General features: G+C 26.6%; 3 protein-coding genes and 2 non-coding genes across 8 annotated transcripts; 1 reads left to right on the forward strand and 4 right to left on the reverse strand.

The window, feature by feature from the left end:
* The first annotated feature begins 181 nt into the window (after positions 1 to 181).
* On the forward strand, positions 182 to 7,382 carry LOC114123958 (gastric triacylglycerol lipase-like). The gene is made up of 9 exons (XM_050205080.1): positions 182 to 417; positions 1,050 to 1,245; positions 2,996 to 3,110; positions 5,132 to 5,375; positions 5,465 to 5,660; positions 5,821 to 5,830; positions 6,259 to 6,431; positions 6,498 to 6,640; positions 6,793 to 7,382. Exons 1-9 carry the CDS (start codon positions 316 to 318, stop codon positions 7,183 to 7,185), a joined length of 1,572 nt encoding a protein of 523 aa, XP_050061037.1. The 5' UTR covers positions 182 to 315; the 3' UTR covers positions 7,186 to 7,382.
* LOC114123959 (pre-mRNA-splicing factor 38B) lies at positions 7,208 to 11,233 on the reverse strand. Of its 4 annotated transcripts, none has more exons than XM_027987104.2 (11): positions 11,039 to 11,231; positions 9,743 to 9,886; positions 9,343 to 9,467; positions 9,128 to 9,279; positions 8,913 to 8,973; positions 8,695 to 8,814; positions 8,505 to 8,590; positions 8,299 to 8,442; positions 7,825 to 7,863; positions 7,693 to 7,749; positions 7,208 to 7,408 (listed from the first exon to the last, which is right to left on the reverse strand). In XM_027987104.2, exons 1-11 carry the CDS (start codon positions 11,061 to 11,063, stop codon positions 7,390 to 7,392), a joined length of 972 nt encoding a protein of 323 aa, XP_027842905.1. In that variant the 5' UTR covers positions 11,064 to 11,231; the 3' UTR covers positions 7,208 to 7,389. The 4 variants fall into 4 exon arrangements, 2 of the variants coding, with proteins under 2 accessions (XP_027842905.1, XP_027842904.1); XM_027987103.2 differs by having other exon boundaries at positions 8,299 to 8,445; positions 11,039 to 11,229; XR_003592401.2 differs by lacking the exons at positions 7,208 to 7,408; positions 7,693 to 7,749; positions 7,825 to 7,863 and having other exon boundaries at positions 8,323 to 8,442; positions 8,691 to 8,814; positions 11,039 to 11,233.
* Positions 11,234 to 13,010: 1,777 nt separating this feature from the next.
* LOC114123944 (60S ribosomal protein L7a) lies at positions 13,011 to 15,845 on the reverse strand. Its single transcript, XM_027987084.2, has 7 exons — positions 15,681 to 15,845; positions 15,301 to 15,436; positions 13,845 to 13,994; positions 13,705 to 13,775; positions 13,492 to 13,641; positions 13,310 to 13,432; positions 13,011 to 13,236 (listed from the first exon to the last, which is right to left on the reverse strand). The coding sequence occupies exons 1-7, from the start codon at positions 15,693 to 15,695 to the stop codon at positions 13,057 to 13,059; spliced, it is 825 nt and encodes a 274-aa protein (XP_027842885.1). The 5' UTR covers positions 15,696 to 15,845; the 3' UTR covers positions 13,011 to 13,056.
* Positions 14,145 to 14,219, reverse strand: LOC114123979 (small nucleolar RNA SNORD36). Its single transcript, XR_003592404.1, has one exon. It is a non-coding gene; the product is annotated as a small nucleolar RNA SNORD36 (small nucleolar RNA).
* LOC114123978 (small nucleolar RNA SNORD36) lies at positions 14,341 to 14,413 on the reverse strand. Its single transcript, XR_003592403.1, has one exon. It is a non-coding gene; the product is annotated as a small nucleolar RNA SNORD36 (small nucleolar RNA).
* Positions 15,846 to 15,895: the final 50 nt, after the last annotated feature.

Below are 15,895 nucleotides of genomic sequence, written 5' to 3' on the forward strand. Positions count from 1 at the left end.
TTTGTTTTTTTCGACCTATACGCTTCATCACACATTGTCTTAGGCTTTTCTTGACAGACCTTTGTGTACGATTTTTGTTTCATCTAGTAGTGGTATTACTCATAATATAAGGTCATTAGATTATCAATATGGCAGCCGTTGAGTCGTGTACGTACGTATATAGGTACTTACGTATACATTTATTATTCTTATTTGTACACACGATGATGAATCGATGACTGATCGTCGTTCATTGTGTTTTGATCAGTAGTCGCATTCGTACACGTTTATTATACGAATCAGGTATCTACAGCTGTGCAGTGAAATACAGACAACATGAAGATGATTTTATTTTTTAATTTAATAATATTTTTTAACGTGTTCATTGCTACGATCTCCTCTTCAAATGCGTATATTCCAGACGCATCGTTAAGTGTGGTAAGAATTACAACATACAAATATACAATTATAAGACGTTTTAAATAGATCCTTTTATTTAACTTATCTCATATGTTTGAAAATTCGTGCTCACTTATATAGGAGCCAACGAATTTTTCGTTATTGCTGGAAATGTCTTTGATAACATTTTTTGAAATTGCCCGAAGAGTAACTTTCGCAGTGTGCTCCTATAAATCTCTGACTTCTAAATTCGTCAAATTTGTCTTATACCGCTTGATTTTAGTCTTTTTTCTAATCGAAAAGTTCGATTTATGTGTGGACGTTTGGACGTTTATTTTCATTGATTATGATTTATGATGACTTCTATAACCAATTTGATAGTTATAAGCCTATAACTTTTCATAGCCCGGACCATTTGATTACGAATAAAAACGGTTATCAAAGATGTTTCTAGCCGCAGTTACTAATTCGTTAGAGTAAGTGTTCTGTTTTAAGGTTTTAACTGCAAAGCTATACTTCGAAGAAGATTAAGTTTATGTATGTGATTTTAATTTGGACACATTTTTAAATACATTTTGTTATTACACATACTTGTGAATTATTGTGATATTTTAAAGTGAACATCTACTAATAATAACAAGAGCTTTAATGCCGATTACTTGTATTTATAGCCAAAAATAATTAAACGCCACGGTTATCCGTCTGAAACTCATATCGTAGATACGAAGGACGGATATTTATTGGAAGTTCATAGGATACCGCACGGAAAAAACATTAAACAGTACAGAAATTTTCCAGTGTTTTTACAACACGGAGTTGTAGCTAGTTCTGCCGACTGGATAATTAATGGACCCAAGAAAGCATTAGGTAAGTCTTGACTCAGATAGAGGATCACGTTTATATTATTAATAAATAGTATCTTCTATAATATTATACATCAAGATATATTATCATTTATCGCAAGATTAAATTAAGATCTACGGTGCGTGTATGTTGTACCTACCCCTATTTTATTAGCTCTTTACAAGAATATATTTATACCTAACGTTTAATTTTTGTTTATAAAATTCGTTTTGTACATTTTTTTATTTTTGTATTATTTTACATATAAGCACATAATAGATCCATAATAATTCAACTTGAATAAATATTAAAATATATTTACACTTGTCATTTTTATCTATAATATTTACGATAAATATTTTTCTATTTTTAAACATTTCAAGGGGGGTCCGGACCTCAGGACTCCCTCACTTACGACATTGTACTTTTGTATAAAAAGTAAAATATTAAATTTACAAATGATTTATTTTATTTCAACTGTACTGTAGTTAGACTGACGTAAACGATTTCAATAACACATCTACTGAACTATATAGCAGTCATAGCATGATAGAAAAAAAAAGTAAATAGAGGTATAGGTATCTGGTATACAGAGTTTATATTACGAATAATTCAGTAATAGATTTTATCGAAAAATTTTGTATTTATTCAATAAAAATATTTATTTAATATTTTTATTAAAAGAATATATTGTGGATGATTCAGCGGTGTCTATTAACCCATGGTTTTATACATTGCTTAATATGCAATTATGACTTAATCTAGACCTGTAAATTATATTACATTGATTTATTTGTTTAATAAAATCTTATTGATTATGTACTAATAATTTTAAAGTTCAATATCGTTTTTAAATGTACATAATATGCAAGGTCAAAGGTGATTAATTTATCACTACATAGGTTATGTATATAGGCTATGCATAGTCGTCAATTTTTGCATTATAAATATTTAACTATATTAACAGTATATATATTATTTGAAAATACATTTTTTTGTACGATTTTAAACCATAAAGCATTCTAAAGTTATTTACTTTTAAAAATATCAACATACATATATTTTAATTTCATATTCCAATAAAGCAGAATAATTTTTGGATATATAAAATCGAATTTTAAACTATATAGTATATAGTTCAGGGCAGTGGCGTAGTTATGGGAGGGTATGAGGATAGATCTCCCCAGAGCTTTTTTTTTAATATTTAATGCATTGACTTATTGAGCCCCCCACTTTATGTTTAACCAATAAATTATATATCCCCCCCCCAGAACAAAATCATAACTACACCACTTGTTCAGGGATGGCGAACTTTTCTGTACCCACGGGTCAAATAAAAATGTTGATTCTATTTTATTTTTCTTGTGTGTCAACTAATTTCATTACCTTCTTTTTAAACTTAAAAATGCCTACATCCATTGCTTGAATGATAAAAAACCTTGCGTGTGTCACTTAAAGATCATGACGTGCGTGTCACGCGGAATGACACGCGTGACATAGATTCGCTATCTCTGGTATAGTTGTTATTATAACTCTATATAAGCATTTTAAAATTTAAAATTAACAAAACATTTCATTAACATAAGTTTAAAATTTGATTTTTGTATAAATCGAAATTTTAAGAAAAAATATATCTACTGCTCTGTTAGAATGGGAAATTAAAAAATATGTATTTTGTTATGCTTTAGTGTAAGGGGAAAATTAATTAAGTGATAAAAGAATTAACTTACATCTATTTATGTTTTGAATAAATAAAAAGTATGTCATTTTTCAGCTTATCAGCTAGCGGATAATGGTTTCGACGTGTGGTTAGGAAATTCAAGAGGCAACACGTATTCTCGTACTCATAAAAGCCTCAGTCCAGATAGCGAAGAATTTTGGAATTTTAGGCAATTATGCATTATTATAGTTCATAATATTATTATACTTTTATTACTATTATGTAATTTGATCTACAATAGAAACATTTTAAAAGAGTGATCAAGTGGGTAACGCTCTGCTGGTTAGGTTAGGTTAGGTTAGATCACTAAAATGTTAAATTTGAGTGCTATGATACCTGTATCTTTGAATACGAAGAACGTTTCTTAACGGAGATCAGGTTAGGATAGTAGGATATATTATTATTTATTCGGTAGTGATAAAGCTGGTATATGTTTTAATGACCTGAATACTCAACAATTAATTAATATATAGAAAATGATTCAAACAACTGGTGTGTGTTTCAAATTTCTACGATTTATATTTTTTGAATATCTAATAACAAATATTTAAAATCGTTTGAGGATAAATTGTAATCTTTACGGGATTTTGTAAAAATTAAATTTCAGACGCTCGTAACATTTTTTCCTATAATGATGATCGAGTTTTCTATATGGGGATTTTAAGGACAATTTATGAAAAACGATGTGTTGATTTTTTAAAATTTTTTAACCTTATTTATAACTTATAAATAATTTGAAATTTTATGAATTTTTAACTACAAAATTACTTGCACGTTTCCGCAATTTTTACATATTTCGTAAAAATTTGAACTTAAAATGCTTGTAAAAAAAAATAACCTAACTTAACGATTTTTTTTAACTGCAAAACAAACAACTTAAAAGAGTTCTACTAGTAAATTTTCAAGTTTTTAGGCCATTCAAATTTTTTATAATTTTTATCGACTTTTTAAGAAAAATCGAAAATTTCAGTTGTCTATAAATTATTCAAAAAAGTATTTTGAGAATTTAATCGTGCATAAATAACTCTTATACAAACATTTGGTGAAAATTTCAAATATGTTCAGTGGTTGGTTTTTGAGTTACAGCTATATAAAAAAATTGATACAACTGGTTTTACGTAAAAAATCCAGTTTTTTGTCATTTTTTTATAGTTTTTTCCCGATTGAAAACTACTGGAAACTTCTTGTTTTTAACTTTTATAATGCATCAAGGATATTGAATTTGTCACCGGAAATCATCTATGAAGTTTTAAATTGAAGCATTATTTCAACTTATCATGGTATATTGGTAAATAGTAAATATACACCATAACTTAAAATAAAAAACAACACATCTGTAGAATCAATACATTTATATGTTTAGAATCTAAAATCGTTTTACGCATGAAACATAATTTTTTTTAGTTATGTTAACTTAACTTGGTAAATGATAACCACGAACTTGGGAAATTTTCGTAGACAACGAGTCTCTTCACTCGTAGGGTGGATTATGATAATATGGTTATACACGCAGGTAATTCACCAAACAAGTTCACTCTCAATTTTTCCCTTTCATGGTTAATGTCCTAATTCAGAGTTTTGAGCTTTTTAAATATGCGTAATTACCATATTATACCGTAATAGGCCTTCGCTTTATCGATAACATCAGTTGCGTAATTATGAATTTTCCTTGGGCGGGGATCAATTTTTTTTAGTAGAAAACTGTGAATTTTATCACTACCAAAAAAAACCTACTTTTTTGAATAAATATTTAGGCCCCAAATTAAGATTTGCACACCAGCCCTGTATGTTTGTTGTGACACATACTAATCTTTACATTTATTACCAAGTTTAAGCATATCAACACAATGCTTATTTTTTAATAAAAAGGAAACCAAATATTAGAAAATAAAATAGCTGGTACGAGTAAAATCATACCATTTTTTTTTTTTTTGGCACATATTATATTATATAGCCAGAATTTAAAAATAGGTACCGAATTATTTTAAAATGATAATTTATTGCGTTGGATCAGTAAACATCTATAGAAACCGGAAATTTGCACTCGCGGAAAAATGAGCTTTCCCGACATGTTTAATATATTTTGAGTGTGTGTATTAAATAATTGCCCCCCCCCCCCCCGATCCAAACTTAGGTAGATATGTATGTAGATATAGGCACGAGGTCTAAAGATTTTTTTATTTGTTATAGTTTTCACGAAATGGGTATCTATGATTTACCGGCCACCATTGACTACGTTCTAGAACGCACTAACCGAAGTCAATTATACTACATCGGCCATTCGATGGGATCTTGTATGTTTTTTGTCATGTGTTCTATGCGTCCAGAATATAATTATAAAATACGAGCACAAATAAGTTTAGCTCCAGTGGCTTACGTTCATCACATGACTTCTGTTTTAAATAGTTTAGTTCCGTACGCAACCCAAATACAAGTGTGTTTAAACGTTATTAAGACTCCTGATCAATTTTTCCGCCTACTCAAACTCTGAAATAACCAATATTTTATTTTATTTTCTTCCAGAAAGCTTCAAATTGGGTTTCAAAAGGTGCGTTTTTACCACAAAATGCTGCCAGCAAATTAGTGAATAAATATTTGTGTGGTGATAACGCTATGAATTCGGCGTTATGTAAAAAATATATCGTTTACAAAATGTTTGGGGAAGATTCGGTTCAATTTGATATGGTAAATTGGTTAAATACCTACATACCTACCAAATAAAACCAGTATACATTGGTATTAATCAGGATATAAGGATCTGTATATAACTAGCCTCACTCGACAGCCTGACTTAAAAATAGATTATCTTATATAACCACAAATTAAATAAAACGTTAAAAATGTTTTATTTAATCTGTGATATAACTAACAACCGATAGGTGAAATTGAGTAATGCCTAAAGTGTGTAACGTTAGTTAAAGTTCTAATGAAATTTTTAACAATTTAGGTTTTCAATTGTTTTGTATTGATTTTGTAGACGAAAGATTTTTTTAAATACTTAGGGAGGATTTTGATATTTTTCAAAACAATTTAATTTAAAGCTAAAGTTTTCTATTCGGTTGGCAAACTGCATTTAAGAAGACATCGTAGCCAAATGACTTATCTCTGTTCAACAAATGGACACCATAACAAATTTGTGTGAAGCTGAAGCAGTTCCAATTTAGTGTTAGATTAAATATTTTAAACAAATTAATTTAAACATTTGAACAATATTCTTTTTTTAAAACAGCCAGTTTATATTATTGTAAAAACTTACAGGAGATAATGATAATGTTCTTACCTTTAAGTTCTGTCATAGATTTACTCTAAAATATAAGACAAATACAACACATACATTTAGGATGTTATCTTCAACTTTTAAACCCTAATACCATGTATAAACTTTTGTTATATCTTTTTTTTCCAGGCTTACTTCCTATAATATTGGGTCACAATCCAGCTGGCACATCAGTAAAAACTTTAATTCATTTTGCACAAGAAATCACTACAAGTAAATTTAATATTTTAGACTTAAATTATTGATAAATTTTATTTTAAAAAACTATGTCTTTTTCAGAGAACTTCCAACAATTTGATTTTGGAATAGAAAAAAACCTTGAGGTTTACAATTGTTCACATCCTCCAAAATACAATTTGAGCAATGTAATTGCACCAATTGCATTTTATTATGCTAAAAATGATATACTAGCCGATCCTTTAGTAAGTTATTATTAATTGTATTTTCATGTTAATGTTTAATGATTGAGATGGGTTTATAAATGCATTTGTTAATTAAGTAATAAATTATTCCATAATGATGTGTTAACATATTTAACCAATATAATTAAATATTTAATTGGTCTTACATTTAGGATGTGGTGGAGTTGTATTCTCGTTTACCAAACAGATTAGGAATAAACCTCATAAAATTTGATCAATTCAACCATGTTGATTTCCTGTATAGTAAAAATGTTACTGAGATGGTATATCAAAGTGTAATGAATACACTATTTAAAGCTGAATTTGCTGATTGGATACCAGAAATTGATAACACAACTGCATTCAATGTCTCAAGTGATTATAATCAATGTTATGATGAAAGAAATGCAAGGAAAACAAAGAATGGTTTTTGGCAAAAAATTACTTCATTTATAAAAAGGAAAGAAGTATATCCGTTAAAAAATTATATGGTAGAAGATCATGAAGAAAATGTCAGATCCAGGCACACAATTAAAAATGCTTGGAATCAAACACATTTTGAATAATAATTTTAATATTTAAAAACAATTAATATGTATTTTTTTTTTTTATTATTGAAAATGAATTGTCTTGTTTTTAAATGAATTAAAAATACAGAAATTGTGTAATTTATTAAGTATGTACAACTTAAACTAAGAACTTCATTCACTTATCTTGTTAATGGAGTGAAAAAATAAAAAAATAATTAATTTTGCACTTCATATTCCTTATCAGTATTTTGATCTTGACCTAAAACATATAAATACTATTTTAATATTTAAGACACTAATTTAATCAATGAGGAGAGTTGTACATTTGCTTTCATTTCAATGTGTTACTATTTTTTAATTAATACCTTGATATTAATACTTAATTTCATAATAGGTTAGGTTGTGAAACAAAAACTTGTTTAAAGAAATATTACAGATTCAAGTTTTTTAATGTATTAGGTAAATAAAAGCAATAGTAGACTCCCTTGTTTGAATACAAAATAATAATAATAATAATAATAATTATAAAATGTTTTAAATTACTTGTAATCATCTCGATCTCTTCTTTTACTGCTACCATATTTTGGACTTCTAGAAGAACTAAAATCATATATTTTTTATAATAATTTAATATTTATTATTACTTATTAGTCAAGTAAAATGTAGGTTCGTTACCTTTTTTTATAATCATCTCTTCGACTTACATAAGGTGATCTAAAATTAAGAAAAAATAAACATAAGTATTTGAATATAATTAAAATAAATGATGTATCATTGAGAGTAAAAAAATGTATTTAATGTAATAGTATAATATAAATTACCCTCAAAAAATTATCAAATAATTTTTTTTCCATTGAACACTTCACTTGTACAACTATTATACATTTATTTTATGAAATTAATAATTATAAATTTTTAAAGAAATCATACTAAATGATATTTAATTTATCTAATACCAATTTACCAATACATTTATTTAAAATTATAAATATTTTTCCTTTACTATACTATAAAGTATATTAAATTTATGTCTGAACATTAAAAAATCATTTTTTAAATTTTATATAAACAAAAAAGCTACTTTCTCTCATGGAAAAATATTTGCCAGTATAGAAAATCTAAATATTTATTGAATCAAATTATTCTAACCTTTCTCGAGAATTTGCATGACTAGACTTGCGTTCATAATCTCTATCGCGATAATCTCTATGTGATCTTTCTCTACGTTCAATTCGTTCTCGAGGCCTTGATGTGTCAGATATATCTCCTCTACTTCTATGGTCATCTCGATCCCTACTATAAGATTTTATACATAATTAATAAAATAAATCAAATAAAAACTAATAATATATTACCTGAAATTCTTTTCCGGTAAATTTCTTCTAGGCGTTTCTTCAACTACTGGAGGATACTTTTCACTCATCTTCTTTTCCATTTGTTGCTAAAAAAAAATGTGAATGATAATTAATATTTTTCATGATAATAATTATTGTATCATTAAATTTAAATATAATAAATATGAATATGTTTGGCCGACATACCTACCTGAATGGGAACAGGGATTCTAGGAAATAGTGTTGAATACCATTCTAATTTGAATAAGAAGCTCTTTAATATATTTCCAATTGTCATTATCTGACCACCTCCAGCTCTTACGTCCATTTCCTTATGTAATATCAAATTGAATATAATGAATGAAAAAATGTATAAAAATTAATCTTATCTATTATCTTAAAAAAAATTAAAACTAAAGAAAAGTTTACCTCTTCGTCATCTAAGAAAGATTCATACCAATCCCATAAATCACCAGGGGGTTGTGTATATCTAAACAGACCATTAAAAAGTTATTTAATTTAAAATTTTATAACAGAAAATTAATAATATATAACAGGATATAGGAATACTTTCAGGATTGTTATTATTCTTGAAACAATTATCCTCCACTATACACTTTGGGATAGTTTGATCAAAAACTTACCTGATGTACATAAAACCCAAAGCACGTATATAAGGTGAATCGCAATGGGTAATTAACCCAGTTACCTGCTTGCGAGTCAATTTCAATGTGAACAATTTATACAGAAGACAGAAGGCTGTAGATACTATTCCACCGGCACCAACTCCACGGACCTAATTAGTACCATATAAAATTTAGAATAAAATCGTATTAAGGATAATAAGTTAAATACTTACTCCGCCACACATTCCAGTTTGTCCAGAAGTTTTGCGACTGCCCTTTTCCCATGGCTCAAGATGTTGTACTTTATAATAAATTTCATCAATAACTTCATGGTAAGTTTTCAATTCATATAAATTTACTAAAATAATAAAATATATAAAAGTATCCTACAAGCAAGGTGATTTTTTATTGGACAACACTCATTATTTCATAATTTACTAATATTTTTCTTACATAATTTCTAGTCAAAATAAAACAATGATAACATTTTTTTTAGATTTTAAAATAATGAGTGTTAGATTAAAGAATCAACTAGTATATCTTAATAGTATACATACAATTTTGGAAAAATACACAATAAAATAAAAAAAACTAAAATATCCATCAAGTAAATTATTTATTAATCATAATTACCTTTAAAATAATGAGATGATTGAATATTAGTTAAAATTAGGCTATTTAAATTCATTGTACGTTCATTGCCCCACATTGGCATTGTGTTGTTCTTTCTAGTCAAAATACTTCCTTTAGATTTAGACTGATAATCATTGTCATATCCTAAACAATAATTTTTACAAAATATTATTTCTTAATTTTTCTACATTAAGTGAAGAAATAATTGACTTTAAAGCATTATGTGTTTTTTTGTTATAAACAATTAAAAATCAAATAATTAGATTATTTTCTTTTATCTAATGTCAACTATGTATGTCTTACACTTCTACTATAATTAAAATTCAGTACTTTTGAAATAGTAAAAGTATAAAAATGTTTTAAGTTTACAGTATAAGTAAACTAACTTATTTAATATTTGGCGCTATCACTAATTTTTAAGTTTTTTTAAAAATCAAAAAAGGTTAACCAAGTTTTTACAAAGAATACATTTGTTTCTGTATACATTAATAATCACAATATTAGAAGTTAATATTGGAAGTTTTTTAAGAATTGTCAATAATTTTATTTTGTATTTATCTATTACATTTTTTAATTCATATTTTACTGTATTTAACACCTATAACTTCCAAGACTTTGTTATTACTCGAGGTTTTAGTTAAGTCAATTGCAATAGCACTGATTAGATTTTAAATGAATTGTTTTTACAAAATTGAAATGATCATTTATCACCACATCCCATGTAATAAAATCTAGTATTTTTTAAATTTATTTATTTTTTTTTAAAATAGTTATTAAAGTTATTTTCATTTACTAGAATTTTTAAATTTAAGTTACTAAATTCATTGACTCATTTGTTGATTCGAATATAAAAGAAGAGAATTTCTATACTTTTTCCCGTTCTATTTTCTACACGATAACAAATTGATAGAAAACAGCCAACATTTTATTTTAAAAGTGGATGAATACTTTTAGATAAAAACATAATTTAACTTATTGAGGGGCTGTAAAATGATTAAAATGGTAAAGAAATCATTATAATAGAGCATACAGTAGGTCATATATCAACAATATTATATATAATATAGACATACTTTTCGTTAATCATCATTAGGTATAATAAAATACTTTCAAAGACTATTGTAATACCCAATAAGAATACTTGATATAATATATAATTTTTTAATCTTTCATAAGTAATCTTGTGGAATATATTTTAATTCATGTACTTGCAGAAATATTAGTCTATTTTAGTGATAAAGTAAGAATAACTTTACAATAACTATCATAGTCTTATGTGGTTGATGTATATCTTACCTTCATTTTCGTAACTCACTTCCATGTTCTTATTGATAAATTGTTAATTTTTTGCTTGAAGTAATTTATTATAAGCAGTATCGAATAAATAGTACTTTTGATTTATGAAAAAACGAAGATTTAAGATATATAACAAAATAACATTAAAATGTACATTGAACAATAACAATAGCCATCAGGTATTTAGATATTAAGTTTACATAAAAAAAAAAAATACAAATATACTACATGCTTTGCGCATGCGCTGATTTATTTTACAGTGCAGCCATATATTAACTGTTAGTTAATAGTTACTTCCCTACTACTGTCTACTAATAGTATAGTAGACACGGAAGAGGAATAGCACACCGGTGACCGGTTTGCTCTGGAAAATTTCTTGTATGTAGACCACGGGGCACGGACTAATATACATACTGATTACTGATATATACTACTATATATACTAATATACAGGTATATCTTAGTCCGTGATGTAGACGGTATATAAATACAAGGTAATAAACAATACTCATCAAGTAATAACTAATAAGTATTGCTTATAAACTTATGACTATTATACTATAAAGTATAAAAATTATACAACTTGGTTATTGGTTAATGCGTTTAATCAAAAATTTATATTATATTTGACTACTTGACATAAGTTTATTTTAAATTTAGCAATTAGCCAATTGCATTAATACATTTAAATTTTAAATGAACACTTTTTACAGAATAATTATGATTTCTGAATTTTTGGTGTACGAACTACGTTAGTTCGTGTTCAAAATAATATAATATTTTAAGTGAAATCTATTAATTAATCAGTGACACAATAATTAATTATTTGTCCATTAAGTTTCAAGTTAGTGTTTATGTCACGGACCAAGATCGTAGTCCGTGGTTTATGTCAAGTAAATGTTCGATAAGGCGATAACCTACGTTATTCTTATTTCACAGGGCATTGGAGCATTTTATAAGATATCTATTCGCTGTGTTCATGGTTCACCTATTCTATTCTAATAATATTATACATTTACACGTATATTAATATTACTATTTATTAAATATTTCATTTTTAACATTTTAAACGTAATTTTTGACATATAGGTAAATAGGTATTCATTAATGGGAAATATTTTATATGTATCCTATTAATCTGATTTAATATTGAATATTTGAATGGATATTTATTACAGTAAAATGGCTTTAACCGTCAAATTATCACTACTCGCTAATCAAGATAGCAATGAAATCCCTAGTGCTTAACAGTCATAGAGTTATTACTCTATGTTAAAGTTAATCTTTTATTTGATAAGAGGGGATCGTACAATTTAAGTATCCACCAGTTCATTGTATATTTAAAAGTACCTACTCAATATTTGTCTTCAATCAATGTTAAAAGGTTTCAAGTGAGTTCTCTTTACGTCTGCAATAAGATTATTTTACCAACAGCACATTATTGAAACTGGTGAACAACACTTTGCCAAGCCTGGGCATAAACGAGTTAAAAAGTTAAAGTTAATTTTAACTTTTTAACTTAATGGATGTTTATTAATATTAATAACGAGTTATTTTTAATAAAATCTAAGTTACGTTATTTTATAAATAATTAAATTATAAATAAACCTAACCTAACGCTAACATATAAAAAAATAACTTTTTTTTTAATTTTTAACTTATTAAAAAGTTAAAAAATATATGTATAAACTTTTAACTTAACTGAGTTAACCAAAAATTTCATTAACTTTTTCTTATTGATGCTTATTAACTTAATTTAACTAAGTTTAAAAAAATCATTAACTTGCACAGCCTTACACTTTGCCATGTTGTAAGAGCATATAACACGAGTGTTCTATGATATGAGTGTAAGACTCAATACATTAATTAAAATGAGCTTATTTCTATTGAAACACTATTATTATTAATGTAAGTAACATGTTTTAAGTGTAAAGGATAACTCAATATAATAAATTTAATAGTCAATACAAAATATCAATTTTTCGTGTTTTATTAGGTGAATGTCATATACATAAATCTTATTGTTTTTGCGCCAGTTCCTTTTCTTTCGCTTTTTCAATTTTGGCGAGACGGCACGCAGATTTAGCACCCAAAACACCACCACCCCAATGACGTTTGAATTCATCAAACCGTTCATTAAAGTTGTTCTTAATAGACTCCACTAGCTTAGCTAGAGCAGCTCGGTCACCAGTATCAACCTAATTTAATAAAATAAGATTTTATATGTCAGGGAAAACACATTGATAAGTATAAATATATTAATATAATTACCTGTGTAATAGCTAAAGCAGTACAGTTCTTACGACGGACAAGGTTACCCAATCTCCATTTGCCCTTAATAATGCAGTATGGAACTCCCATTTTGCGGCATAATGCTGGCAGATATATTACCAACTAGAAAATAAATTATTATTAATCAGATTTAAAAAATTTTAAAAATTAAAAAAACAAACCTCCAAAGGATCTACATCATGAGCAATGATGACTAACTGTGCTTTTTTTTGTTCAACAAGGTTTACAACGGTATTGATTCCTTGACGAATAACATTTGGACGCTTTGTTGGTTGATCTTCCTTAGTTTCTACTTTATCTTCAGCTCTTTTCTAAAAACAATAAAAGCTTTTACATCTGGGCCAAGTATTAAGTTTAATATATTTAATAAATACCTGCAACCTCCTTTTCTTCATAGCAGCTGTTTCAGGTCTGTATTTTTCCATCAGTTTAAATAACTGAGTAACTAAACAATACAATATCACATTTTCATTAAAAAGCCTGAAATATCAGATAGTATGAACTCGATGTTTACCAGTAGCTTTATCTGCGGCATAGGAAAATTGATTGATTGGTGGAGGAATTTTGAGTCTTCTCTGAAGAACAGACTTTTGCCGTTGAATCCTTATGTAATTTGGCCATTTCACAAAACGACTAAGATCCCGTTTTGGTTGAATATCCTGACCTGTACAATGAATTAAGCAACTTAATTTAAATTATTTAAAAACAAAAAATTTAAATGTTAATTAATCCTAAAAAAAAAAAAAAAAAAATAATTCGAGTGGATGTAATGTTTTATCTTATAAAGATATAAACAGTATTTCTATAAAGTCAGATTGCTCAGTGTTAAAAAGCTCAATAATCAAATTCTCATACATACTATCAATAATAATATAACTCATCATAGCAATTTGGATATGCTTAAATAATTTTTTTGAGTTTTCTCATGAATACATTAATTATGTAGATTAAGGAGTAGGTATACAATATATAAAATATATTATAGGTAGTACTTATTGTTTAGATACACTTATGCTCAGGGTTAAAAAGCTCATAAAATATACTTTCACAAAATAGTTCAAACAAAATATAACATCATAGCATGATCTCAATGAACGTATACAAATATTTAAAATTAACTTTATATTTTCACAATAAATTACGCTAATTGACGTTATTTCAGTAACGTAAATAATGATAATGTTTTAAAAATCTATGTGAAAATTGTTAAATAATGTACATAATATTAAAAATAATTTTATCAGAATAGAAAAATACCTACAAACACAAACATGCACAAATTGACATTTAATTTTTAATTGATTTAAAGGATATAAGAAAATACAAATTAAAAAATTTAGAGATTAGATAATACAACAACTATATTATGTTTAATTGATCAGAGTTAAAAAGCTCGTAATGTGTAATTGATTATCATATTAAATCAATTGATTAAAAAACTCATCATTTAACAATTGTAATACATATAAGCTCAGAATGTCATTTTCAACATTACTCTCAACATACTTTTTAGTATGAAAAGTTCCGTTGAAGAAATTCAAGCATCATGGCTAAATGTTTAATTTTGACAAAATAACTACAAAAGATAATTTAAAAAATGATGTATCATTTTAAATAGTAGTCTTAAATTTAACTTGAATATATACATACTATCTTTTTGTTTCCAGTTAATTAAAAGGTATCTTAAGTTATCTAAACCAACTATTTCAAGTAAAACAACATATAAGTTACATTTGTGTTGTAATTAATAGGTATAAGAGTAATGTATAAAAATAACAATAATTAAATAAGTACGCTCAGTATGTCATTTACAGCATTGCTTTTAATAAAACTACTATGTAGAATTTATTGAAATTCAGGTGAAGAAATTCAAGCATCATTGCGATTACTATTTTATGTTCAAATATTTTAAAATTGGTTAAATGTCAGAGGCATTAAATAAGTTTGATGTAAAATATTAATCCACTTACCAATTCCAAAGTTTCTTGGCCTTTTTTCAAACAAAGGGTTAACAACCTTCTGTTTAAGAACTTTTTTAGGCTTCTCACTAACAAGAGGTGCTGGAGCAATCTTAGCTTTCTTTCCAACCTTTTTACTGGAACTTGGCTGAAATGAAAATTCATGTTAGTGTCTAATAATAATTAGTAATATCAAATTACTATTTGAGTTAAAAATATTTGAGTTTAATAAAACAAAACAATCACATTAATATCAAGCAATGAAGTTGTTCTAAATAACAAATAATGTTATGGAAATAGGGTCTAAGATAGTCTTCATAGGAAATAAAAGTAATAATATTTAATCTAAAACTAAGCGAACACAATTTATACTTAAAATATAGTTTAACTACCTTTTTTGGAGCCATGATGACAAAAAACGAAACGATTAACCAGATAAACGAGGATGTAAATGCGAATAATCGCAAAAGAAACGGAATGAACGAAACTCGTAGAGACTACGGTTCAAGAAGAGAATTTGGAAATTGTAGGTTATATTGACAAACCTCCAAACAGCGCTGTCCTAACTCCTGGAAGAGGAAAATAGAGAATTATTTTTAATCATGGA

The sequence above is a fragment of the Aphis gossypii genome, chromosome 1 (assembly GCF_020184175.1).
Source record: "Aphis gossypii isolate Hap1 chromosome 1, ASM2018417v2, whole genome shotgun sequence".
Lineage (NCBI taxonomy): Eukaryota > Metazoa > Arthropoda > Insecta > Hemiptera > Aphididae > Aphis > Aphis gossypii.

Excerpts from the sequence above, each read along its gene's own strand:
- LOC114123944 (XM_027987084.2), bottom strand. Across the intron at positions 13,995-15,300 it reads GCCAAGAAACTTTGGAATTG|GTCAGGATATTCAACCAAAA; the intron begins GTAAGTGGATTA and ends TTCATTGTACAG. Across the intron at positions 13,433-13,491 it reads ATGATGTAGATCCTTTGGAG|TTGGTAATATATCTGCCAGC; the intron begins GTTTGTTTTTTT and ends TTTATTTTCTAG.
- LOC114123958 (XM_050205080.1), top strand. The coding sequence starts at position 316 with ATGAAGATGATTTTATTTTTTAATTTAATAATATTTTTTAACGTGTTC. Across the intron at positions 6,432-6,497 it reads TGCACAAGAAATCACTACAA|AGAACTTCCAACAATTTGAT; the intron begins GTAAATTTAATA and ends TGTCTTTTTCAG. Across the intron at positions 6,641-6,792 it reads ATATACTAGCCGATCCTTTA|GATGTGGTGGAGTTGTATTC; the intron begins GTAAGTTATTAT and ends TCTTACATTTAG.
- LOC114123959 (XM_027987103.2), bottom strand. The coding sequence starts at position 11,063 with ATGGAAGTGAGTTACGAAAATGAAG. Across the intron at positions 8,591-8,694 it reads GAATCCCTGTTCCCATTCAG|CAACAAATGGAAAAGAAGAT; the intron begins GTAGGTATGTCG and ends ATTTTTTTTTAG. Across the intron at positions 8,446-8,504 it reads TTACCGGAAAAGAATTTCAG|TAGGGATCGAGATGACCATA; the intron begins GTAATATATTAT and ends AAAATCTTATAG.